Genomic DNA, 26,852 nt, shown 5'->3' on the forward strand with positions numbered 1-26,852 from the left:
GCATACTTTTATGACATGATGTATGCCTAAGTGATGCATACCTTTATGATATGATGTGTGCCTAAGTGATGCATGCTTTTATGATACATGATATGTATGACATGTACTTTACTTTATGTGTGAGTGGCTTGTACCAAGGGTGGGCTCCATAAGCGCCCGGGACTAAGGACCTCGTTAGGATGGGCTCCTAAGTGCCCCTAGGACTAAGGGCCTAGTATGTTTGCCTCGTAGGGTTCAAGACTTGCTACCTTGGACCTACAAGGTTGCGCGCAATATGTAAGTGGTAAATAGCCGGGATCCCCCTTATGTTGAGATTACTTTCAAGTATATATATGTAAAAGAAAATGGTTTTAAAGATCATGAGACATACGCATGTTTTTCGGATACATGTTTTCCAAAATCATATTGCATACACCTTATGATTATGCTATGTTTCATGCTATGCTCTTGATTATGATATGCCATGATAAGGTATGATTATGTTATGTTCATGCTTTACCTTATAGACATGTTTCGGCCATGGATATGTTGATGCTTGATATATAGATTTCGGCCATGGATATGATGATGCCTTGATGTACATGTTCGGCCATAGTTATGATGCTTTGATATACATGTTTCGGCCATGCTTTGATATACCATGATACTTGGTTGTTATGCCATGTCTAGCTATGTTTTATGCAATGCACTAGGTATATATGTTTTGGCCATGATGATGTTTGATATGCCATGACTAGTGGTGATTATATTATGATGCGTGATATGCTTGAATAGAATGCTAGGTTATGCCATGATTAGTTGAGATTATGACTTGTTGATACATTCTTGATTATGTGCTGATTTTTGGCTTTAGTGAGTAGGAAAGGAACTTACTGAGCCATGAGTACTCACAGCTCACTTTCCTTGTACCACAGATAAAGGGAAAAGCTGGATGAGCTAAAGGAGCAGCAGGAGGGGCAACGAAGATGTGTGTGGCGGTGGCTAGGCAACTAATTAAGAACCTGCTTTAAAACCTTTAAGAACTATGCTTTGGTTTTGTGAAATGTAATACACTATTGGTGACTTGATGTTAAGTTTTTATTGATTTTGTTATCATGTTATGAAACCATGTTAGTGTAGTTGGGTTTGAAATAAGTTAAGAAAAATAATTTTTAAGTCTTTCGCTGTAATACGTACGTAGAGTATCGTTGCCCCGTCCCTTAGGGTTAGCAGGGAGGGCGGGCGTTACATGAGATGAAAACCTAACTTTTCATCTCCCTCTTCCTCTTCTCCTCTCTAGCCGAAATCCTCTCTTTCACCTTTGTGATTTTCGGCCAAGATCTAGGACTAGGGTTTCTAAAGTTCTAAGTATTCAAGGGGAGGATCTAAGAGGATAATTCCACAAGGTTCTTGTTGGTGCAATATCCCTCAGGTCAAGGGTGACCTGGTTAACCAAGCTGAGTCTTGGTTAGGGTTTAGATGTTTGACAATAAGATATTGATTGAAGAAGAGTCAAGTAGGTCAAGGTTGACTGGATACTTGACTGGGAAGTCCTAACTGGCAAGTTAGGCAGAAGGAAGTCCTAGTGAGTGAAGCTAGGCAGAAGGAAATCCTGGTGAGTGAAGCCAGGTGAAAGTCCTAGTGAGTGAAGCTAGGCAGAAGGAAATCCTGGTGAGTGAAGCCAGGTGAAAGTCCTAGTGAGTGAAGATAGGCAGAAGGAAATCCTGGTGAGTGAAGCCAGGTGAAAGTCCTAGTGAGTGAAGATAGGCAGAAGGAAATCCTGGTGAGTGAAGCCAGGTGAAAGTCCTAGTGAGTGAAGCTAGGCAGATGGAAAACCCTAGTGAGTGAAGCTAGGTGAAAGTCCTGGTGAGTGAAGTCAGGCAAGGAAGGAAATCCAGATGGATCAAGGATGATCGGACATCTGGTGTTGGGAGGTCCAAGTAGGTCAAAGGGATTGACTGGATACCTGGCAAGGAAGGAAGTCCAGATGGGTCAAGGTTGACCAGACATCTGGTAGAAGTCCAAGTAGGTCAATGGAGTGACCGGATACTTGGCACGACGAGTAAAAGTCCAAGTGGGTCAAAGGGATTGACCGGACACTTGGTGGGGAGTCCTGGCAGGTCAAGGGAGTAACCAAATGCGAGGCATGATGTACCAACAGGTCAAGGTTGACCGGATGTTGGTTAGGGAGGTTTGGGACTTGGTTTTGGGCAAAAACCAAGTGCTGGATCGATCCGTGGATCGATCCAGCATGTGGATCGATCAGTGGATCGATCCAGATTCTTCCCAGCGAACAGAAAGCTTCTGGATCGATCCGTGGATCGATCCAGAGGTTCCGATCGATCAGCCGATCGATCGGGACGATGCTGCTTCGCGCGATAAGCGCTGGATCGATCCGTGGATCGATCCAGGCGGATCGATCCGTGGATCGATCCAAAGCCTCCCCGATCGATTCGGAACATTTGAATCGATCGGGATCCGACCGTTGCGTCGGGTTTAAAGCCGCAGGCGAGCGTGGTCTTCGGGATCTCTTTATGAGCTCTTCTCAGATTCATTCCAGCTCCTCCACAGCTCTCTACAAGCACGTGATCGCCAGTTCTTGAAGGTTCTTGGAGGCTTTCCAAGTCAAGAGGTGGATCTATTGCAAGAGGAAGAAGTTAGGGTTAGGGTTTTTACTGCACATCTTGTAAGCTTTTGCTTAACTTGTATTTCCCTTTCTTCTTCTTGTATTGAGAGTGTTGTAGGGCTTCTCCGCCTTTGGTAGTTACCATAAAGGAGTGTTATTCATAGTGGAGGGTGTGTGCGTTGGTGTGGATCCTTGGATTAGTCACCTCTTGTGAGGTGGATACCAAGTAAAATCCTAGTGTTAGCGTTTTGTGTTTGTTTCTGTATTTTCCGCTGCATATTCTTGAAGAAACAAGCAACGCCAAGCAACGAAGCGCACCGAGCGAACGCAACAAGCTATTCACCCCCCCCCCCTCTAGCTACTTTTGGTCCTAACAAGTGGTATCAGAGCGAGGCCGCTCTTCACCGGAATCATCGCCGGAAGGGTCAAGCATATCAAGAAAAGCTAGAGGGTGAAGAAGTTGGAGCAAATTCTTCAAGTTCAAGACTTCATCAAGCTCAACTTCAAGATGCAATTCCAAGATGGACTTGGATTTGACACAAGGGTGGCTCCACCATACACTTCTACAAGTTTTGATTCTTGGAGATCAAGAATCGAAAACTTTCTTATGATGGAGATAGAGCAATGGTTTGCTCTAATGGAAGGCTTCAAAGCTCCAACGAACTCCAAGGGCAAGCTTTTAAAGAAAAGCAGATGGAGCTCGGAGCAAATTCAAAGGGGCGAGGCAAATGACAAAGTGACCAAGCTTTTGGTCAACTTATTACCTAGCCACATCTTGGCTCAAGTTGGAGAATTCGAAGATGCCAAGGAGCTTTGGAGCAAATTGGCCAAGCTTCATGAAGAGATCCCCTCCACTGTACGAGATCAAGAAGAATCCAGAGAGGGAGACTCTTTGGAGCAAGACCAAGAGGAGGATTCCGAGGTTGAGAGATGCTCAACCTCCGAAGAAGAGGAAATCCAAGAAGCTTCATCCTCAAGGGAATGCAACGAAGGGAACAAGGAGGGAGCATATTCCTTGTTTCATATTCAAGATGATGAAGCCTCCACCTCTAGGATTGAGGGGGAGCAATCCTTGGTGACACCGGATCAAGAAGAAGGAGAAGCCTCTACATCCGGGTCAAGAGAAGAAGAGGAGGAAGAAGCTTCGACCTCCACAAGTCAAGAAAAATCAAATGGAGGAGAATCAAGGTCCGATCAAGAGGAAGCTTCTACCTCCGGATCCAAAGAAAAAGATGGCACCCCTACAAGCAAAGGTATAAATATTTCAATTAATAATAAAAATCATATTATATGCTTTGAATGTAGGGAACATGGGCACTACAAGAGCAAGTGCCCTAAATTAGCCAAGAAGAAGGGCCAAGTGGCACAAAAGGGCAAGGTGAAGCCCAAGGAGACCATCCCCAACACAAAGAAGAGCAAGGAGCATATTATATGCTTCTCTTGCAATCAAAAGGGGCATTATCGTAGTCAATGCCCCAAGGGAAGAAGAAGGTCAAGGCTCAAGGAGGCACTAGTCAAGGGGAGCCTCCAAGGTAAAGAAGAAGGTAACATTTATTGAGCCTACTCCTTTACATTATGGTAAAAGCATGATAGGTCTAACTTTTATCATTTTAATGCAATTTACCATAAGAATAGAAAGCATGAGGGCTTTAAGGAAAAGCATGTGGCCCTACATGCTAAGACTATCACTCCTAGGGTTAGGAATGTAGGTAAAAGTCTAGGCAATAACTCTAAGGATTTTAGATACAAGCCTAAAAACCAACATGCTCATGGACTTAATGAAAAACCAAATTCTAAGGATTTAATGATAGAAAATCAAGTCTTGAGATCAAGACTTGATAAAATGGAAAAGACCCTAAAAAGGATGGAAAATATCCTAAAAGGGCAAAATGAGCAAAACCTAGGGCTAGGAAAGTCAAAGCCATCAAATAGCCATAGAGGTTTGGGATACAAACCAAAGGCTAAGAAGGATGTGCCTAGTTATCATAGGGTTCCATATAGTTATGGAATAAACCCTAGGTTTAGTGGTCAAGTCAAGAATACTAGGGAAGTCATCCCTAAGAGTATTTTTGCAACAAATGTGACTAAGACTTCTAAGAAGTCAAAGAAGGTCACAAAGAAGGTCACAAGGGAAGAAATCCCTAGGGTTGACCTAGAAAATGTGACCAAGGCTTCTAAGAAGCCCAACAAGGTCACTAGGAAGGTATCTAGGGAAGTTATCCCTAGTGAGTACCTAGAGCATCCAAGGAGCACAAATAGGTGTTGGGTTCCTAGGAGCATCTTCTCTATCCCATAAATGGGTTAGAGAGTGTCAACTCCAATTAGAAGGGTAGTTAACCCAACTTTGAGGAAATTGACACTCAAGGAGCATTTTCAAGGTTTTTGTTAACCTTTGAAAATGAAATGGAACTATTATTTACTCCTTGAAAGAGTAAAATGTGCCTAGTGGTGAAAATTTGATTTTAATCTTAAAAGGCACATATTGGGAAATTCATAAGAGCTACCAGTTGGGATTTTGGTATGTTCTTAGGAAATTTAAGGCAATCCGGGCCTTAAATTTAAAAGTGCTACTCTTGTGGAAAAATGAAATATGCCAACATTTGAGAATATGCTTAATTTCGACTGGCATAAATTAATCAAGGGAATTAGAAATGCCAATTTAGGCTTTGACATTTTCTTGAAGCACTTTAGGGCAATCTAGGTTTAAGTTGTAAGTTTAGCTAAGATTTTAAGGATACTTAGATAGTTAATCTAGGTATATTTTATTTATGCTAAATCTTGCCATGATTGTTTGCCCATCATATGCCATGACATCATGTCTACTTTTGCATTCATGACTTATTATGAAAAATACAAAAATACCATGTCATGACATTCATACATCATGTAGTTATAGGATATTTTCTTTTGAAAATTATTTCCTTTTGATGTATGCCATAACATTATCATGCATTAGTTTAATTCCTTGTAATTAAGGACAAAAGGCATTTAACAACACTTATTAACAAGTGGCATCCTAGGTGGGTGTCTAATATCTCCAAAATGCCTAGATAGATATGCATGATCCCTAGATTAGGGCAAAAACCAAAATCTCTACATCTCACAAAGACCTATAAGATGACTTGTATGTGTTTTAGTGCACATTAGATACAAGTGAGATGTTAGGATGATGAACAAAACTCAAGATGTTGATTTAGTGCATTCTTTTGAGTTTTAGGTTCATCAAAACACATAGTTATGTGTTTTCCCATCATTGGGAAAGCTAATGTACAAGTCATGTGCATTATGCCCAAGGAACATGATGGGATATTGGTTTTGAAAATGTTTTTAAAATGTTTTTGGAAAACCTTGGTGAAGGCTATCTTTTGATAGTAATCACCATTGAATAGTTAGACACAAACTTGAAGAAAACACTAAAGTTTTTGCAAGTTTTCAAGTTTGTGTCAATCTTTGAAAATATGATGTATTTTCATAGAAAACTATTTTTCCTTGATAATATATGCCCTAAACAATGTCTACACGAAATTTCATAATTTTTGGATTTTTGTAGAATTTTCTAGGGGTTTCTGAAGTTGACTGAAATGGAATTTCAGCAACTATCAGAGCTCCGATCGATCCATGGATCGATTGGAGTGCCTGAATCGATCCATGGATCGATTCAGAAGGCAAATCTCGCGAGCAGTAGCTCACTGGATCGATCAGCCGATCGATCCAGGTAGTCTGAATCGATCAGTGGATCGATTCAGAAAGGTTCAATCGATTGGAACCCAACTCCAATCGATCCAAGTTGTTGATTTTGGCTGGGAAAGCCTGATTTCAGCACTTTGAACCTATTTTAGTCTAGGTAACCATTCCAAACCCTTAAAATACATTTGTATACATAAAAAGGGTGTTTTCGTGTTGAAAACAAGGATGGAATGGTAAAGGAAGACTTCATTGAAGTTTAGGTTGAGGTTTGTTTCAAATTTTGAACATTTGAACCTCAAAACTTCTAAATCTGGGTTTCCTAAAGGTTTAGGGATTCCAAGTCATTGTTGGTGCAATGACAGAAGTTACCACCATGTCTTTAGGGGGAGGGACTCTTTAAAGACATGAAAATTATTTTTCATGAACCTTGGAAGGTGGTTAACCTTCTGTTGTGAACTTGCTCAAGGTTGAGCATTTAAACTTGAAATGGGGATAAATGGGGAGTGGATATCCTCATCATTTCAAGTGGCAACTCAAGTGGTTGAAAATGCTCAAGGTTGGGTATTTGTCAACATTGAGGGAGAAGTTAAGGATAATGAAGGGTATGGGACCTTCAATATTGAGTTGATCACATGAGTGAAATTGTGATCACGATGAGCAACTCTTCAGGGGGAGAGACTTCAACAAATGGAGTTGTTGAAGTGTGCCCAAAATTGGAGCATAGGTTGATGTGTGTCCAAAGACGGGTTGATGTTTTTTTTGTAAGGGGTTGATGTGTGCCAATAGGGGGAGAATGAAAGGAAGTAAGTTAGGTTTTCATTACCTAGAGGGAGTTTGCCCTCTTAGGGGGAGAATGAAAAGCTTAATTTATGGGTTCATTACCTAGTGGCATGAAGAAGGAGGCTATAGGATTAGCCTAACTTACATGTGGGATTGTAAGTGTTATTGTGGTATTGTCAAACATCAAAAAGGGGGAGATTGTTGGTGCAATATCCCTCAGGTCAAGGGTGACCTGGTTAACCAAGCTGAGTCTTGGTTAGGGTTTAGATGTTTGACAATAAGATATTGATTGAAGAAGAGTCAAGTAGGTCAAGGTTGACTGGATACTTGACTGGGAAGTCCTAACTGGCAAGTTAGGCAGATGGAAGTCCTAGTGAGTGAAGCTAGGCAGAAGGAAATCCTGGTGAGTGAAGCCAGGTGAAAGTCCTAGTGAGTGAAGCTAGGCAGAAGGAAATCCTGGTGAGTGAAGCCAGGTGAAAGTCCTAGTGAGTGAAGCTAGGCAGAAGGAAATCCTGGTGAGTGAAGCCAGGTGAAAGTCCTAGTGAGTGAAGCTAGGCAGATGGAAAACCCTAGTGAGTGAAGCTAGGTGAAAGTCCTGGTGAGTGAAGCCAGGCAAGGAAGGAAATCCAGATGGATCAAGGATGATCGGACATCTGGTGTTGGGAGGTCCAAGTAGGTCAAAGGGATTGACTGGATACTTGGCAAGGAAGGAAGTCCAGATGGGTCAAGGTTGACCAGACATCTGGTAGAAGTCCAAGTAGGTCAATGGAGTGACCGGATACTTGGCACGACGAGTAAAAGTCCAAGTGGGTCAAAGGGATTGACCGGACACTTGGTGGGGAGTCCTGGCAGGTCAAGGGAGTGACCAGATGCGAGGCATGATGTACCAACAGTCAAGGTTGACCGGATGTTGGTTAGAGGTTTGGGACTTGGTTTGGGCAAAATCCCCCGGATCGATCCGTGGATCGATCAGATGTGGATCGATCGATGGATCGATCCGCATTCCCAATCGATCCACGGATCGATCCGTGGATCGATCAGGAGCTGGATCACGGCTCGATCGGCTGCTTCGCGCGATAAGCGCCGGATCGATCCGTGGATCGATCCAGCGCTTTCGTGAAATGGTCGGATCGATCCGTGGATCGATCCAAAGCCTCCCGATCGATCGGAACATTTGAATCGATCGGGATCCGACCGTTGCGTCGGGTTTAAAGCCGCAGGCGAGCGTGGTCTTCGGGATCTCTTTACGAGCTCTTCTCAGATTCATTCCAGCTCCTCCACAGCTCTCTACAAGCACGTGATCGCCAGTTCTTGAAGGTTCTTGGAGGCTTTCCAAGTCAAGAGGCGGATCTATTGCAAGAGGAAGAAGTTAGGGTTAGGGTTTTTACTGCACATCTTGTAAGCTTTTGCTTAACTTGTATTTCCCTTTCTTCTTCTTGTATTGAGAGTGTTGTAGGGCTTCTCCGCCTTTGGTAGTTACCATAAAGGAGTGTTATTCATAGTGGAGGGTGTGTGCGTTGGTGTGGATCCTTGGATTAGTCACCTCTTGTGAGGTGGATACCAAGTAAAATCCTAGTGTTAGCGTTTTGTGTTTGTTTCTGTATTTTCCGCTGCATATTCTTGAAGAAACAAGCAACGCCAAGCAACGAAGCGCACCGAGCGAACGCAACAAGCTATTCCCCCCCCCCCCCCCCCCTCTAGCTACTTTTGGTCCTAACAAGGTTCTTACACACGTGAAGGGTGTTTTGGAGAACAAGGCATACAAAAGAGAGGATTTTCTTCGCTACACCCTCCATAATAGTAAGATCTAGCGAAAGGATGTAAGTATTTCTCACCTGCAGTATAAGTTGCTTTGATGTTACTTAGATTGATATGTTTTAAGCATGTAAAGGAAGATGCATGTTATGAGAGGTTTATTTCATGTTAAGAAAAGATAGATGCTATGATATATGTGATGCCCCTAAAAGTTTTGGGATTAAGAGCATGTTTAGATTATCTTGATTTGCTTCCCATAAAGTTTTGGGACTAAGAAGTATAATCAAGTGCCTAAAGTGTTTCCCTATAGATACAGGGGAAATAAGCGCACATAAGGTGTTTGGTTAAATGCCAAGCAAGTGCAAGTACAAGAAATTAAAGGTAAAAGAAAGTATTTTACTTTAGAAAGGCATGTACCGGACACAAGGTCCATGGGTGGGCTCCTAGATCGCCCCTAGGCTCCTAGACTATCTAGTAGTACCTTAATGGGTTCGGGATTAGCTACCTTGGATCTTATTAAGGATGAGCGCAAAGTGGTACAATGTCGGCCCAAAGCACGTTGATTATTATTTTCACTAGTATGCAAGACAAAGTTTTCAAAGCTCATTGATTTCTTAAGGTGAAAACATTACTAAGTTGAGAACTAGAGTTAGAGAGTGCAGGGTCTGATCTCTATAGTATAGCAAATTTTATGTTTTTCATTGCATGGTTTTAAGTGGATATTCTGCATGATAAACTGATTTTAAAATGCATACTATATACATATTTCCGAGTTATGTAGTTCATGGTGAATTATGGACAAGTGCATGTTTTGTGTTTCCGCAAGCAATTTGGAAAGCATGTTCTCTTTTAAAAAGCATGATATCTTTTAATGCATTGTTTTGTGAGTAGACTGTACTTACTAAGCATTCGCATATAGATTTGCATTTCCTTATACTACAGATAAAGGTAAAGGAAAGTTCAAGTAGGAGGAGGCAGCAGGAGCGGTGCTTGGGGGTGTGCATGTGTGTGGCGGAACAATGGAAAGAGATCCGAGATTTGGTTATTTTGGGGAACATGTATAACTTTAGTTTTGTTTTTTTACTCCGCTTTACATAAGATACTGACACTAATTGGTTTAGAATGCATTTGATGGCTTGGCAAAATTTCAATGGCAAGTGAAAGTGAATAAGAGGAGAACAAGCTTTTCCGGTGGAGAAAGGGGGTCCTTCGTATGACCCGTGGCATGGTCGTGCGGGTTCGCACGGCCCTGCGCTGCCTCCTCTCAGTCAAGGTGACATGGTCATGTGGAAGCACACGGCCATGCCCTTCCTCCTCTTGGCCAAAGGTGACACGGCCGTGTGAAAACACACGGCGGTGCACCTCCTCCTCTCGGCCAAGGCTACACGATCGTGTGAAACCATACGGGCGTGTCTCTCTCCCTCTTCGCCAAGGTGACACGGCCGTGTGGATTCACACGGTCGTGCCCCTCTTCCCCTCTGTCAAAGGGGACACGGTCGTGTGACCCTCACACGACCGTGCGCTTCTAGGTGACACGGTCGTGCAACCCCTCACACTAACGTGCCCTGTGTCAGTTGAGAGTACAACACCTGCCAGGGCCACACGACTGAGACACGCTAGAAGCTTCTGACTCCCTTCGTCCTACGTGGCTGCAAGTTAAGTCCTACCAGTCATAACAGATTAGAATAGGTCTATGGACTAAGCAGCCTGTAACAGGTAAGAATGCCAAAAATTTAAGACAGTACGAGGAAAGCGTAACGTTTGTCCTGTAGCTTAAGGGTATGAGTAAGGGTGGGCGTTACAATTCTTTAGTGGAATGAATTATTATTAATAAAATTAAGTTGGGTGTTCAAGGCGAACACGGGAAGCATAATTTCATCAGGAGACCAAAACCAATTTCTCTTCTCGGTCCCTATCATAGCCTCTTATTTATAAAGTGTGATACCCACCTATACCCACTTTCCTACCCAACCTTAGGTGGTCGGCCAAGGAAGCTTGGAGTCCAAGCTTGGGCCGGCCAAGCCAAAGGTTGAGCCAAGTCAAGGTGGTCGGCCCTAGCTTGGAGTCCAAGCTTGGTGTGGTCGGCCATGTAAAGAATAAAAGGGATTTTATTTAAAATCTTTCCATATGTGGAAGTCATGGTTATAAAAGAGAGTTTAAAATTAAATCTTTCCTTTTATAGTTTTCTACAAGAGATTAAGTGAAATGTTTGATATCTTTCTTTATTTGTAGTTAAAAGGAAGATTTTAATTTTTGAGAAAACTTTTCTTTTTTTGTAACCATTCTCATGGTTTTAAAAGAGAGTTTTAAAAATTAGAAATATTTCCTTTTATAACTTTCTACAAAAGATTAAGTGAAAGGTTTGATATCTTTCCTTATTTGTAGTTAAAAGGAAGATTTTAATTTTTGATAAAACTTTCCTTTTATGAAACCATCCTCATGATTTTAAAAGAGAGTTTTAAAATTAAATCTTTTCTTTTATAGATTCTACAAAAGATTAAGAAAAGATTTGATGTCTTTCCTTATTTGTATATTGAAAGAAAGATTTTAATTTTAGAGAAAATTTTCCTTTTTGTAAATCATCCACATGTTTTAATAGAGACATTTTAATTTATAAAAGTCTCCTTTTATAACCACCCATGAAGGGAAAAATTATTAGAGAAATTTTTATTTTAAAAATTTCCGGAAGCAAATAAGGAAGTTTAATTTTGTGTACAAAATTTTCTTTATTTGGAGCTCTTGAAGGTGGCCGGCCATATAAAGGGTTATAGGAAATTTTAATTAAAATTTCCTTATTAACCAAAGGCAAAGAATATAAGGAATTTTTAATAATAATTAAATTTTCTTATTTGCCAAGAACAAGGAATATAAAAGAGGGGGTAGATGTGCCTTCACCTTACAACAACTCTCTTCTATTTTCCTCTCCTCTCTTCCTTGGTGGTGGTCGGCCATATCATCTCCTCCTTTTCTTCCTCCTTAGTGGCCGAACCTCTTCAACCTCTAGGAGCTTGTTTTGGTGGCCGGATCTAGCTTGGAGAAGAAGAAGGAGGAGGAGGTTTTGTTTCCTAGTTTTTCCTTGGAGCTTGGTTGGTGGCTGAGACTTGTAATCTCTTGGAGAAGGTTGCTTAGCCGAAACTGGGAAGAAGGAAGAAGAAGGGCTTGGGTGGTTCTCGTATTGGAAGATCGTCGCCCACACGATGTCCGAGATAAAAAGAGGAATACGCTAGAAGAACAAAAGAGGTTGTTGCATACAAAGAAAGGTATAACTAGTAATTATTTTCCTCATCATACTAGTTTTTCTTTGTATGAATTCCAAACACAAGAGGCTAGAGATTCTAGATGTTCGGATTTGTTTCAAATTTGTGTTTGTTTTATTTTTCGATCTTGTGATTCGATTGTTCTTTTTGGTTAAACCTAGAGTTATATAAGGAAATTAAATATTGAATTTTGTTAAGAGGCTTTGTCGAGACAGTGGTGGATGTTCCCATACCCAAGAAGGCCAAGTGCCTCGCCATGTTTGACCTGAGAGCCGATTTTTTAAATAAATATTTAATTGAATTTGTAACATAAGTGGATTTGGATCTATAATGTTAAGTATCGTTTGCGATCTAAGTCTAAACCTCTAATAATAGATAAGTTAAATTTGGAATCATTAATGTTAAGTTTTGTTTGTGATTCTGAATTTATTTTCTAAAGAACACAATAGGTTGTTAGGAAAGGTTCAGGACTTATACAAAATTTTTGTATAGGGGAACCGGTACGATATTCCTAGGACCAACCAACAATTGGTATCAGAGCTAGGGTTTGCCTCTATGTGTTTGCTTTTCAGTTTAGTTATGCACATGTCATACATAATTTAGGTAGGATAATAGTAGGATATGTTAACTCTGTGGTTGCAGGCTCCAACTGTTATGGCTTATGGTTATTGTGTGTGATAGGACCCTTGGACATGTCAAGGGCATTTTATTATGTGTGCATGATTGTATTTAACTAATATAGTAAGAGTTGTATTAGCCCTAGGATTTTACATTTATATTCGATCTAGACTTGATGTACATTCCCTTGTAGAATATAGGATCGATGTATGTAAAATTTTATTTTTTCTGTCGCGGATTGTGTCCTTGCGAGGCGTGGTGCTATTGAAGGACCAGAGGTGCAGCGGAAAAGGAAGCTCGATAGACCCGACAACATGAACCCTAGGGTTGGCAGCACATGGAGGACAGTGATGGAAGAAGCCATAATAGTTGGAAAATTAATTTCCATATTTATTGCTTTATTTACTGTGATGTGTGTGTGCATGTGATGTTTGCTTGCATAGTTAAAATTTCTCACCTTAAATAACTAAGTGGGAGAGGGATTAGTAGATAAATTCTACGGTCTCCATTACTGGTTTGTAAGTGATGCGACAAACTTGCATGTTGGCTCTGAGTGCCTCCCTCCCCATCGGATGAGTTTATTTGTAGATCACTAGATCAAACTTCCTTTATGGATGGTTATAGAAAATTAATTAGGAGCGTGTGATCTTCCCCATCGGAAGGGGCACAATCTTATTTAATGGACTAAGTATCAAGTAATGGTATACACTTAAGGCACATTTAATAGTATCCTCCCCATCGGAGTCATTGCTATTATTTGTGTGACCAAAGGAAAACCAACTATTAATTTGTCATAAAGATAGGTTGACAAGATAATAAAATTAAAACCCCCTCTTACAAATGTGTGATTTTGTATACATCCACACTATCATGGCATACAAAATTCACGGTGTATGAGGTGATTTTATTTGTCAGGTTGACAAGAAAATAAAATTAATAGGAAAAACCCCTCTTACAAATGTTTGGTTTTGTATACGTCCACACTATCGAAACATACAATATTCACAGTGTTTGAGGTAATTTTATTTGTCATAAAGAGAGATTGACAAGATAATTAATGGGTAAACCCCTCCTCTTACAAATGTTTGAATTTGTATACGTCCACACTATCGTGACATGCAAAATTCACGGTGTGTGAGGTGTTGGTGAATTTAAATGATATTGTTTTGAGGAATCAATATTATTTTAAATTCAAAGTTTTGACCAAATATTTAATCAAAGAAAGACCAACTATTAATTTTATTTATCATAAAGTTAGGTTGACAAGACAATAAAATTAATGGATAAATCACAGGGATTTTGAGGTGTTGGTCTTGACCAAATATTTTTGGGATCCTTAGGATTTCAAATGTTTGTCAATCCCCTAGCTGTTATACTATAGAATAGACTTAGTAGTCCCAATTATAATGATTGGAAACAAAACTTGGACTCTAAGGTGAACTGTCCTCTCAGACATGAGAACAATAAAAGTGTATTTTATTCATTAGTTATTGAAACATGTTTAGTGGTGTTATCTACCAGTACCTGGTGAGTAGATACGAGAGCCACTGATCATGTCTGCAGGGGTTCCAGGAAACCTGACAACTATATGAAAGGGAAAATACCGTATACATGGGCATTGCTATGAAAGTAGCAGCTATTGCAGTGGGAGATATTTATTTATCTTTTGATAGGAATAAAATATTGATTTTAAAAAATTATATTTATGTACCAAGTTTTAGAAAGAAATTAATTTCAGTTTCTAAACTTTTTAAGGATGGATATTCTATTGATGACAAAATGGTCGTCAAGAAAAATAAGGTAGATATTTATTCTGGTACATTGGTTGACAATTTGTATACTCTTAAATCAATAACTCCCACGATGCAACAATTGAAAATTAATAACACATCTTCTAATTCTAATAAGAGAAAGTAACCTTCAGAAATGAACCAAATATATCTTTGGCATCTAAGGCTTGGTCATATTAACTTGAGTAGGATTCAAAGGACTCTTGGGTTCATTAGTGTTGGAAAACTTTCCAAATTGTGAATCTTTCTTTGAAGGAAAAACGACCAAGAGACCTTTTAAGGCCAAGGGGTATAGAGCCAAAGATGTGTTAGAACTGGTTCATTCTGATTTGTGTGGGCCTATGACTATCCAGGCAAGAGATGGTTTCGAATATTTCATCTCTTTAATAGATGACTATTCGAGATACGTGCACATTTACTTGATGCGCCGCAAGTCTAAGTGCTTTGATAAGTTCAAAGAGTACCAGGCTGATGTGGAGAAACATCAAGGTAAAAGTATCAAGACACTACGATGAGATCGTAGTGGCGAGTACCTCTTAGGAGAGTTCAGGAGTCACTTATCAGAAGTCGGGATTCAATCCCAACTGACTGCACCTGGTACACCCCAATAGAATAGTGTAGTAGAACAAAGGAATAAGACTCTTATGGAAATATTTAGATCAATGATGAGTTATTCAGAATTACCAAATTCGTTTTAGGGATATACTTTGGAAACGAAAGTGAACATAGTACCTTCTAAGTCAGAACCTTCTACTCCCATAGAATTGTAGAATGGGCGTAAGCCTAGTCTGAAGCATATTCGGATTTGGGGTAGTCTAGCACATGTGCTGAAGGGAGACACTGATAAGTTGGAATTAAGAACAAGAGTTCACTTGTTTATGGGTTATCCAAGAGAAACGAAAGGAGGTTTATAGTCCTAAAAATTAGAAGGTCATTGTTAGCACCAATGCTTGATTTTTAGAAGAGGACTATGTAATGAACCACATTCCCATAAGTAAATTTGTTCTTAAGGAAATAATAAAGGACACGTCTAATCTAGTACCAACAGTACAAGATGAGATACCACAAGAAACTGCAACACGTGTCACAAATAATGCATAATTATAGATAGTGTCTCGTCGTAGTGGGAGGGTTGTTAGGCAACCTGAAAGATTCATGTTTTAGCAGAGTCTTTGGACTTGATCCCTAGTGAACATGAACCTGATCCTCGGACATATGATGAAGCACTCCAAGATAAAGATGCAGCATCTTAGCAAAGAGCAATGAATACTGAAATAGAATCTACATATTCTAATAAAGTCTGGGAGCTTGTAGAACCACCAAATGGTGTAAAAGCCATTGGGTGTAAATAGGTCTACAATAGGAAAAGAGGGATAGACGGGAAGGTGGAAACTTTTAAAGCAAGGCTTGTTAAAAAAGGATTTCAATTCCTTATAAATTATCCGGATTCTTAGCCATGCTTAAGTCTATCCGGATTCTTTTATCTACTGCTGCTCATATGGATTATGAGATTTGGTAAATGGATGTCAAGACAGCTTTCCTTAATGGAAGTCTTGAAGAAAGCATCCATATGAAGCAACCAGAGGGGTTCATTGCGAAGGGCAAAGAGCATCTAGTATGTAAGCTTAATCGGTCTATTTATGGACTGAAGCAAAGATTCAAGGTCTTGGAACATCCGATTTAATGAAGTAATCCAGACTTATGGATTTATTTAGTGTCCGGATGAGTCTTGTGTATACAAGAAGTGTGATGGAAACGTGGTGGTATTTCTTGTACTATACGTAGATGACATATTTGGTAGTTGAAAACAATATCAAAGTGTTGTCGGAAGTAAGGGTATGGTTGTCCAAAAAATTCGATATTAAGGACTTGGGAGAATGCACATATTCTTGGGATCAAAGTAATAAGAGATCGCAAGAAAAGAATATTATGATTATCCCAAGCTTTATATATTGATACGATCCTAGCTCGTTTAGCATACAAAACTCCATGAAAGGTTTTTCTACATTTTGGGCATGGAGTATATTTATCTAAAGAGACGTCTCCGAAGACATCAAAAGAGATAGAAGAAATGAAGGTGGTTTCTTATGCTTCAGCTATAGGAAGCCTAATATATGCTATGCACGAGACCAGATATCTATTTTGTCATGGGCATGGTTAGCAAATATCAAAGTAATCCAAGACTGGGACACTGGACTGCCGTAAATCATATATTAAAGTACCTTAGAGGGACTAGAGGTTATATGCTAGTTTACAAGGCAGATGATTTGCTCCCTTGGGTTACACAGATTCAGACAATATATGGCTCAGAAACTTCATAATGGACTTAGACATGATTTCTGGTTTGCCCAAAAATTATTACAATTTATTGTAATAATAGTGGTGCAGTAGCAAACTTAAAGAAACCATAAGTCCATAAGGCAAGTAAACACAATATAGCGCAAGTACCACCCAATACGAGACATCGTATAACGAGGAGAAGTTGTTGCCACCTAGATTGCATCAGGTTATAACCTAGGAGATCCTTTCACTAAGGCCCTTAAGGCAAGAGCTTTTGATGGGCATGTTGAAGGGTTGGGAATCAGATGTATGGCAGGGTATATGGCAGCATAGTCTTTTAGTATAAGTGGGAGATTGTTGGAATGTATACTAAAAGCCTAGCTTTTTGTATAAACATTTACATAGAAATAAGAATTATATTGGTCAAATATCTACATTTATAAGCTAAGTGTAGTTGTTCAATTAATTTATATTGTAGATAACATAGTATGTGGTGTCACACACAGAAGATAATGTTATCAATTCCTTATAAATTATAAACAGTAGCTTACGACTGAGATGGAAAGGAACAAACATTGGAATAGTCGTAGTGTAATTAGGTATTAGTTTATCTTGACTGATAAATTACACTAGTACACTCTGAGTGTATTGAGCAGGACCATTTAAGGTAAGTTCTTTTTATACTGACTTAATAAAAGAACAAGACCTTAGTTATTATGGAAGTGTGTGCTCTTAATCCTAATATAATAACAAGAACATATATTTAGTATTTATTTCTTTAATTTATCAAAGAGTGTGATTTAGTTCGATAAATCAATAGACCCGATAAGTTGGGAAATGATATTATTTATATGATGTGTTGTTGATTATAGAATGAAACTCTGTCCTAGTAATCTAGGTTGATGATGTCCCCTTGAGGAGCTCATAAGGATTGTCATGTTAAACCCTGCAGGTAGACTTAGTCCGACATGACAATGAAGATGAGTGGTACTACTCTTTGAACTAGATATTAATTAAGTGAGTTGTCAGTAACTCATTTAATTAGTGGACATTCTATATCTTAAACACAAGGAGATTAACACACTCATGATAAGAAGGATTCCAAAATGTAATTTGAGATTGGTGCGGTAGTTCAATAATAATTCTTTAGTGGAATGAATTATTATTGATGAAATTAAGTTGGGTGTTCGAGTCGAACACGGGAAGCTTAATTTCATTGGGAGACCAAAACCAATTCCTCCTCTCGGTCCCTATCGTAGCCTCTTATTTATAGAGTGTGATACCCACCTATACCCACTTTCCTACCCAACATTAGGTGGCCAGCCAAGCAAGCTTGGAGTCCAAGCTTGGGTCGGCCAAGCCAAAGGTTGAGCCAAGTCAAGGTGGTCGGCCCTAGCTTGGAGTCCAAGCTTGGTGTGGCCGTCCATGTAAAGAATAAAAGGGATTTTATTTAAAATCTTTCCATATGTGGAAGCCATGATTTTAAAATAGAGTTTAAAATTAAATCTTTCCTTTTATAGTTTTCTACAAGAAATTAAGTGAAATGTTTGATATCTTTCCTTATTTGTAGTTAAAAGGAAGATTTTAATTTTTGAGAAAACTTTCCTTTTTTAACCATCCTCATGGTTTTAAAAGAGAGTTTTAAAAATTAGAAATCTTTCCTTTTATAACTTTCTACAAAAGATTAAGTGAAAGATTTGATATCGTTCCTTATTTGTAGTTAAAAGGAAGATTTTAATTTTTGATAAAACTTTCCTTTTATGAAACCATCCTCATGATTTTAAAAGAGAGTTTTAAAATTAAATCTTTTCTTTTATAGATTCTACAAAAGATTAAGAAAAGATTTGATGTCTTTCCTTATTTGTAGATTGAAAGAAAGATTTTAATTTTAGAGAAAACTTTCCTTTTTGTAAATCATCCACATGTTTTAATAGAGACATTTTAATTTATAAAAGTCTCCTTTTATGACCACCCATGAAGGGAAAAATTATTAGAGAAATTTTTATTTTAAAAATTTCCGGAAGCAAATAAGGAAGTTTAATTTTGTGTATAAAATTTTCCTTATTTGGAGCTCTTGAAGGTGGCCGGCCATATAAAGGGTTACAGGAAATTTTAATTAAAATTTCCTTATTAACCAAAGGCAAAGAATATAAGGAATTTTTAATAATAATTAAATTTCCTTATTTGCCAAGACCAAGGAATATAAAAGAGGGCGTAGAGGTGCCTTCACCTTACAACAACTCTCTTCTATTTTCCTCTCCTCTCTTCCTTGGTGGTGGTCAGCCATATCATCTCCTCCTTTTCTTCCTCCTTAGTGGCCGAACCTCTTCAACCTCTAGGAGCTTGTTTTGGTGGCCGAATCTAGCTTGGAGAAGAAGAAGGAGGAGGAGGTTTTGTTTCCTAGTTTTTCCTTGGAGCTTAGTTGGTGGCTGAGACTTATAATCTCTTGGAGAAGGTTGCTTAGCCGAAACTGGGAAGAAGGAAGAAGAAGGGCTTGGGTGGTTCTCGTCTTGGAAGATCGTCGCCCACACGATGTCCGAGATAAAAAGAGGAATACGCTAGAAGAACAAAAGAGGTTGTTGCATACAAAGAAAGGTATAACTAGTAATTATTTTCCTCATCATACTAGTTTTTCTTTGTATGAATTCCAAACACAAGAGGATAGAGATTCTAGATGTTTGGATTTATTTTGAATTTGTGTTTCTTTTATTTTTTGATCTTGTGGTTTGATTGTTCTTTTTGGTTAAACCTAGAGTTATATAAGGAAATTAAATATTGAATTTTGTTAAGAGGCTTTGTCGAGGCAGTGGTGGATGTTCCCATACCCAAGAAGGTCAAGTGTCTCGCCATGTTTGACCTAGGAGCCAATTTCTGAAATAAATATTACTTAAATTTGTAACATATGTGGATTTGGATATATAATATTAAGTATCGTTTGCGATCCAAGTCTAAACCTCTAAGAACAGATAAGTTAAATTTGGAATCAATAATGTTAAGTTCTGTTTGTGATTCTGAATTTAATTTCTAAATAACACAATAGGTTGTTAGGAAAAGTTTAGGACTTGTACAAAATTTTTGTACATGGGAACCGGTACGATATTCCTAGGACCAACCAACAATTATTATATCATGATTAAGAGCACACACTTCCATAATAACAAAGGTCTTGTTCTTTGATGCAGTCAGTATAAAATGAACTTACCTTAAATTGTCATGCTCAATGCACTCAGAGTGTACTAGTATAATTTTATAGTCAAGATAAACTAATACCAAATTACACTACGACTATTCCAATGGTTTGTTCCTATCTATCTTAGTCGTGAGCCACTGTTTATAATTTATAAGGAATTGGTAACATGATCTTCTGTGTGTTGTTGGAATGTATACTAAAATCCTAGCTTTTTGTATAAACATTTACTTAGAAATAAGAATCATATTGGTCAAATATCTACATTTATAAGTTAAGTGTAGTTGTTCAATTAATTTATATTGTAGATAACATGGTGTGTGGTGTCACACACAAAAGATCATGTTATCAATTCCTTATAAATTAGAAATAGTAGCTCATGACTGAGATGGAAAGGAACAAACTATTGGAATTGTCGTAGTGTAATTAGGTATTAGTTTATCTTGACTGATAAATTACACTAATACACTCTGAGTGTATTGAGCAGGACCATTTAAGGTAAGTTCTTTTTATACTGACTTAATAAAAGAACAAGACCTTAGTTATTATGAAAGTGTGTTCTCTTAATCCTAATATAATAACAAGCACATATATTTAGAATTTATTTCTTTGACTTATCAAAGGGTGAGATTTAGCTCGATAAATCAATAGGCCCGATAAGTTGGGAAATGATATTACTTATAGTGTGTGTTGTTGATTATAGAAGGAAATTGTGTCCTAGTAATCTAGGTTGATAATGCCCCCAAGAGGAGTTCATAAGGATTGTCATGTTAAACCCTGTAGGTAGACTTAGTCCGACACGACAATAAGGTTGAGTGGTACTACTCTTGGACTAAGATATTAATTAAAGTGAGTTGTCAGTAACTCAATTAATTAGTAGGCATCCGACATCTTAAACACATAGAGATTAACACACTCATGATAAGAAGGAGCCCAAAATGTAATTTGGATTGGTGCGGTAGCTCAATAGTAATTCTTTAGTGGAATGAATTATTATTGATGAAATTAAGTTGGGTCTTCGGGGCGAACACGGGAAGCTTAATTTCATCGGGAGACCAAAACTAATTTTTCCTCTCGGTCCCTATCATAGCCTCTTATTAATAGAGTATTATACCCACCTATACCCACCTTTATACCCATCCTAAGGTGGCCGGCCAAGCAAGCTTGGAACCCATGCTTGGGCCGGCCAAGCAAGTAGGATGAGCCAAGTTGTGTGGCCGGCCCTAGCTTGAATCCAAGCTTGGTGTGGCCGGCCACATTAAATTAAAAAGGATTTTATTTTTAAAATCTTTTTTATGTGGATACCATGGTTTTAAAAGAGAGTTTAAAATTTAAATCTTTCCTTTTATAGCTTTCTACAAAAGATTAAGAAAAGATTTGATATCTTTCCTTATTTGTAGATTGAAAGAAAGTTTTTAATTTTTGATAAAACTTTCCTTTTATGAAACCATGTTCATGATTTTAAAAGAGAGTTTTAAAATTAAATCTTTCCTTTTATAATTTCTACAAAAGATTAAGAAAAGATTTGATATCTTTCCTTATTTGTAGATTGAAAGGAAGTTTTTAATTTTTGATAAAACTTTCCTTTTATGAAACCATATTCATGATTTTAAAAGAGAGTTTTATAATTAAATTTTTCCTATTATAGTTTCTACAAAAGATTAAGAAAATATTTGATATCTTTCCTTATTTGTAAATTGAGAGGAATATTTTAATTTTAAAGATAACTTTCCTTTTTGAAAATCATCCACATGTTTTAATAGAGTGATTTTAATTTATAAAAGTTTTCTTTTATAACCAACCATGAAGGAAATTTTAATAGAGAAATTTTTATTAAAAATTTGCGGAAGCAAATTAAGAAGTTTTAATTCTTGTGTTATTAAAACTTTCCTTGCTTGGAGCTATGAGGTGGCCGACCACTTTAATTTAAGAAAAGGAAATTATTTTTAATCAATTAAATTTTCCTTTCCATGACAAAGAAAATAAGGAAGTTTTTATTAAAATTTTCCTTATTTGCCAAGACCAAGGATTATAAAAGAGAGGGAGGGGGTGCCTTCATGAGACACAACTCTCTTCTATTTTTCCTCTCTCTTTTCCTCCTTGGTGGTGGCCGGCCCTAGCATCTTCTCCTCCTTTTCTTCCTCCTTTGTGGCCGAATCTCATCAATCTCAAGGAGCTTGTTTTGGTGGCCGGATCTAGCTTGGAGAAGAAGAAGAGAAAGGAGGATTTTGTTTCCTAGTTTTCCTTGGAGCTTGGTTGGTGGCCGAGACTTGTTTTTCTTGAAGAAAGTTGCTTGGCCAAAACTTGGTAGAAGGAAGAAGAAGGGCTTGGGTGGTTCTCATCTCGTTAGATCGTCGCCCACACGACGTCCGATATAAGAAGAGGAATACGATAGAAAACCAAGAGGTTGTTGCTTACAAAGAAAGGTATAACTAGTAATTCTATTCCAAGTCATACTAGTTTTCTTTGTATAGATTTGAAATAGCAAACACAAGAGGCTAGAGATTCTAGATTTTTGGATTTGTAATTCGAAGTTGTGTTTCTTTTCTTTTATTTTTTGATCTTGCACTACAAGAAAAACCCTCATAGACATCGGTGGAACAACAACGATTTTAAGCAAAAACCGATGTCTTTGAGTATTTTACACCAGTTTTTCCAAAAACCGATATCTATGAGGGTAGATTTTCGCTCATAGACATCGATTTTTTAGCCGATGTCTATGAGCGCCTTTTTTTTCGTTAATAGACACCGATTTTAACAGCGGTTTTTAAAACCCGGTGTCTATGATAAATAAAATAATTTAATTTTTCCACCAATACTTAACCAAAATTTACAACACTTCCCTCTTCCCTCCAAACCTAAACCTTCCTCTTCCTAGATCGTGCCGTCCTTCCCCTTCCTAGATCGACGCCCTTCCTCTCCCGATCAGGATCAACACACGACTCCCTTGTGAGGTCTGCGGAATGCCCCGCTTTCCCAAATGACCACATCCATATCCTCTTTCCCCTTCTCTTCTCCTCTCCCTTCCGTCTTTGCCCTCTTGCGGGTTGCTCCATCTCTTAGGGTTTCTTCTCCTCATGCTTTCTGGTTTCTCCGTTGATTCGTCGGCGGCCTTTTCCCCAGAAATTGTCTTGATTCCGTTGCTGTTTTTGCTGCTAGTGCTCGGATTTGGCTCCTCGAGGCTGCTCCTTCATCGTCTGCACTCATGGCGGCTCTCGTCAAACGCGGAGGTGACCCCTTGTTGATCCTTGTATGCTTAGCTTGTTTCTTAGTGTTTTCTTGGAGGAAATCGATCGGCTCTGGGCTAGATCTGTTGGGATTTTTGAGTTCATTGTTAGAATTTCTTCGCGCTGGTTGTTTTGATGGCTAGACTTTCTTTTGAGGGGTTTAAAGCTTGTTAAATTAAGGTGATGGTGTAGATCTATTAATATTTTTTAGTATTTACTTTTATTCTTGTTAAATTAAGCTTTTATTCTTTTGAGGGGTTTTGAGTAGGACTAGGGTTTCTCTACTCGTTCGTTCTCGAGTCAGCGGCGGATTGTGAGACAGCCGGCGAAGATGAAGACCATCCTGTCCTCGCAGATGATGGATATCCCTGACGGCGTCACTGTGAAGGTGAACGCTAAGATCATGGAGGTGGAGGGCCCGCGTGGCAAGCTCACCCGCGACTTCAAGCATCTCAATCTCGACTTCGAGCTCATTGAGGGCGGGAAGAAGCTGAAGGTGGATGCTTGGTTCGGATCTCGGAAGACTACGGCCGCCATCCGCACCTCCTTAAGCCACATTGATAACCTGATCACGGGGGTCACAAAGGGGTACCGCTACAAAATGTGTTTGGTCTATGCCCACTTTCCCATCAACGCCTCCATCACTCCCAACAACAGCTGCATTGAGATCAGGAACTTCCTTGGGGAGAAAAAGGTCCGATCTTTTTTTTTTTTATCCTTATAGTCGGTGTAGTTTTATTTCTCTATTTCATGACTAGTTTCACGTCCAATCAAGCTTTACATTTTTTTTTGTTTGAAATTTCCCTTGTATTTTTAAGAAAACTAGGTCATGAGAGTGGGCAACGAGAGATTTGTTTTAGGTTAGCTACGAAAATATAGACATTTCGATTTGGTTCATGGAAAATTGCTTCAATTTGCGAAGATTATAGATGCATATATTGGACGTTTTGATTCAGTTCATGGCAATTTGCCAAGATTATAGATGCAAATATTAAACATTTGGATTTGGTTCGTGGCAATTTGTGAATTTTGTAGATGCACATATTAGATATTTCGATTTGGTTCACAACAATTTGTGAAGATTTTAGTATTTTCATAGATCTATTAATAAAAATTTAGTATTTTTTATAAACAAAGATATTTTCCTTTGTTTTGGTAGATTTGCCTTTTTTTTAAAGCTCCTCCGTTTTATTTAGGTGGTTATTGAATTTTAGCAATTCATGTTTACAAAGATTTCACGATGAAGATTACTTAAATGATTATTTGTATTATATGCAGTACTGGATAAACTTGAATTGGTTTGGACCTTTTGATGTGATTAACAATTCAATTTTAATTATTGTTCCTATTTTAATTATTTTACATGTTCTTAACATAAATTTTGTTTCTCTGGTATCCCAAAGCACTTAATGAATATGGCAACTTACGTGGCTAAATTTATTACTTGTCTGAAGTTACAATAGTATGCTGGTTTGTACAATTATCTCATTATTTTATATTCTTCCTACACAGATTTTTGGAGGAGCAAAAAAGGTGAATGTAAGTCATGTGATTCACGATTTGTCTTTTGGACCAAAGTATCCAGGGATCCATAATCCTCTTGATGGAACTGCAAGGATACTAGATGATACAAGTGGAACGTTCAAGTATTATATAAAGGTTGTTTCTGCCCTTTCATCTAATTGCAGGATTGTACTACGATGTTTTTTTTTTCTTGACATATGAGGCATTTCTTATATCTCATTAAATAAAAATTTTATCTTTTGGTTTTTCAACCTACCATTTTTGGTTTCATTTATTGGATTAACCTGCATTAGCAAAAGTAGCACTCATTTACTTGTATTTTTTTGTGATTTCAACTGAGAAATTTACTCTCCCTATAGTGAGATAAATATATACTGTTAAACCTCACGTCCTGGTGTTTACATTACTACTTAGTCTGTTATGGTTTTGTCAAACTCTAGCCACATCTTATTTTCTACACAGTTTGTGTAGTGATCTATAACCTTTTTGATTTTTCTCTTTTAATTAATATAATATGCAGAACACTAGTTTTCGATTGTCTTTAGATTCAATCTTGTAGTACTACCTTTTCCTTCTAAAAGACAAGAAAGAGGTTAATTGGTAATTCAATGCAGATTGTTCCAACGGAATACAGATACCTCTCTAAAGAAGTGTTGCCTACAAACCAATTTTCTGTCACAGAATACTTTGTGCCAATGCGTGACTTTGATAGGTCATGGCCAGGTCAATGTCTCAAGCGTCATACTGATTTAACATACAAAATGATTTGTTTTTTTTTTTGGGTAGAATTTTAACCCCATTTTTCCCTTTTCCTTTGAACAGCTGTTTTCTTCTTGTATGATCTGTCACCTATTACGGTGACAATAAGAGAAGAACGACGTAGTTTTCTTCATTTCCTAACTCGGCTATGTGCCGTGCTTGGTGGCACATTTGCTTTAACAGGTACATGCTGATCTTTCTGACACTTTTCAATTTTTTTAAAATTTGCAAGATTTTTCTTGTACACGTCCAGATATTTTTTGCCATATCTTTTGTTTAATTGATGCCGATATATCGTCAGTAATTCATGTTAGTTACTTGAGGCCATTATAGTAATATGTGGGCTTCCTTGGAATTGGTTATGACATTGTTCTATTGTTCATGTGTTACTTTTTCCATTGATATTCTGATTTTCTTTTGATGCCTTAGAGTTGGATAAATATTATTCCTTTTGCTTTGATTCTGTTTAATTTTTACCAAGATTGTAGTTATATCTAAGAGGTCAAGGAATATGCAGGCCAAGGTTCTAGGTGCTCTCTAGCCCACATTTTGCACCTCAATACTCATTGAGTTCCTTTTACTAAATGATCTGTTGTTTCTTTTCTTTTTTGCTTTAATGAGCTCTACTTATGTTCTCCAACTAGTTGCGTGTTTCATCTTATCGCATATCCATGCTAATGATTATTTGCTAGCATGTTTAATCCTAACCATGAGATCAATAATTATTTTCATATGTTCCTTTGTTGGACATTGAGATACTAATTTTGGGTGTTGGTGCACCAAATGTAGTTTCTTATAATCGATGAAGCCGACCGAATATTGGAGGCTAACTTTGAGGAAAACATGGAGCAAATATTTAAGCGGCTTCCAAAGGTATGCTATTTAGTTCCCTTCGGTTTATAGTTATTACAGGAGTGTTGCAAAGTCGGCGTCATGTTTTATAATTATCACATTCACTCCCTAATACGCAGACAAGGCAAACTGCTCTATTTACAGCTACCCAAACTAAGAAGGTTTCTATTTCTTTCTAACTACTATTCATAATCATTTGGGTTTTCATTTTCTTTAACTTATAAAAAAAAATTGCAGGTTGAGGATTTTGCGAACTTGTCATTTAAGGAAAAGCCTATATATGTAGGTGTTGATGATGGAAGGTCGAAGGTAATATCCAGATTTATTTTATCATTGTTTTTACTAGGTTGTTTTGTTAATAGCAAGGTTGACACGAATTCATCTTTCTCAGGTGACCGTCGAAGGGTTGCAGCAGGGCTATTGTGTCGTGCCTAGCAATAAAAGGTTTCTGGTCTTGTATGCTTTTCTTAAGAGGAACCTTTCGAAGAAGATAGTGGTCTTCTTCTCCTCATGCAATTCGGTCAAGTACCA

General features: G+C 38.1%; 1 protein-coding gene across 1 annotated transcript; it reads left to right on the forward strand.

The window, feature by feature from the left end:
• The first annotated feature begins 23,479 nt into the window (after positions 1-23,479).
• LOC122055001 (endoplasmic reticulum-Golgi intermediate compartment protein 3-like) lies at positions 23,480-25,665 on the forward strand. Its single transcript, XM_042616403.1, has 5 exons — positions 23,480-23,909; positions 24,143-24,194; positions 24,699-24,845; positions 25,325-25,433; positions 25,533-25,665. Exons 1-5 carry the CDS (start codon positions 23,518-23,520, stop codon positions 25,661-25,663), a joined length of 831 nt encoding a protein of 276 aa, XP_042472337.1. The 5' UTR covers positions 23,480-23,517; the 3' UTR covers positions 25,664-25,665.
• Positions 25,666-26,852: the final 1,187 nt, after the last annotated feature.

Source organism: Zingiber officinale, chromosome 3B (assembly GCF_018446385.1).
Source record: "Zingiber officinale cultivar Zhangliang chromosome 3B, Zo_v1.1, whole genome shotgun sequence".
NCBI lineage: Eukaryota > Viridiplantae > Streptophyta > Magnoliopsida > Zingiberales > Zingiberaceae > Zingiber > Zingiber officinale.

Coding starts and splice junctions, on each gene's coding strand:
- LOC122055001 (XM_042616403.1), top strand. CDS start 23,518: ATGAAGACCATCCTGTCCTCGCAGATGATGGATATCCCTGACGGCGTC. Junction 23,910..24,142: donor TTTTTTTTTTTATCCTTATA/GTCGGTGTAGTT, acceptor GTTTTGATTCAG/TTCATGGCAATTTGCCAAGA. Junction 25,434..25,532: donor CTTTGATAGGTCATGGCCAG/GTCAATGTCTCA, acceptor TCCTTTGAACAG/CTGTTTTCTTCTTGTATGAT.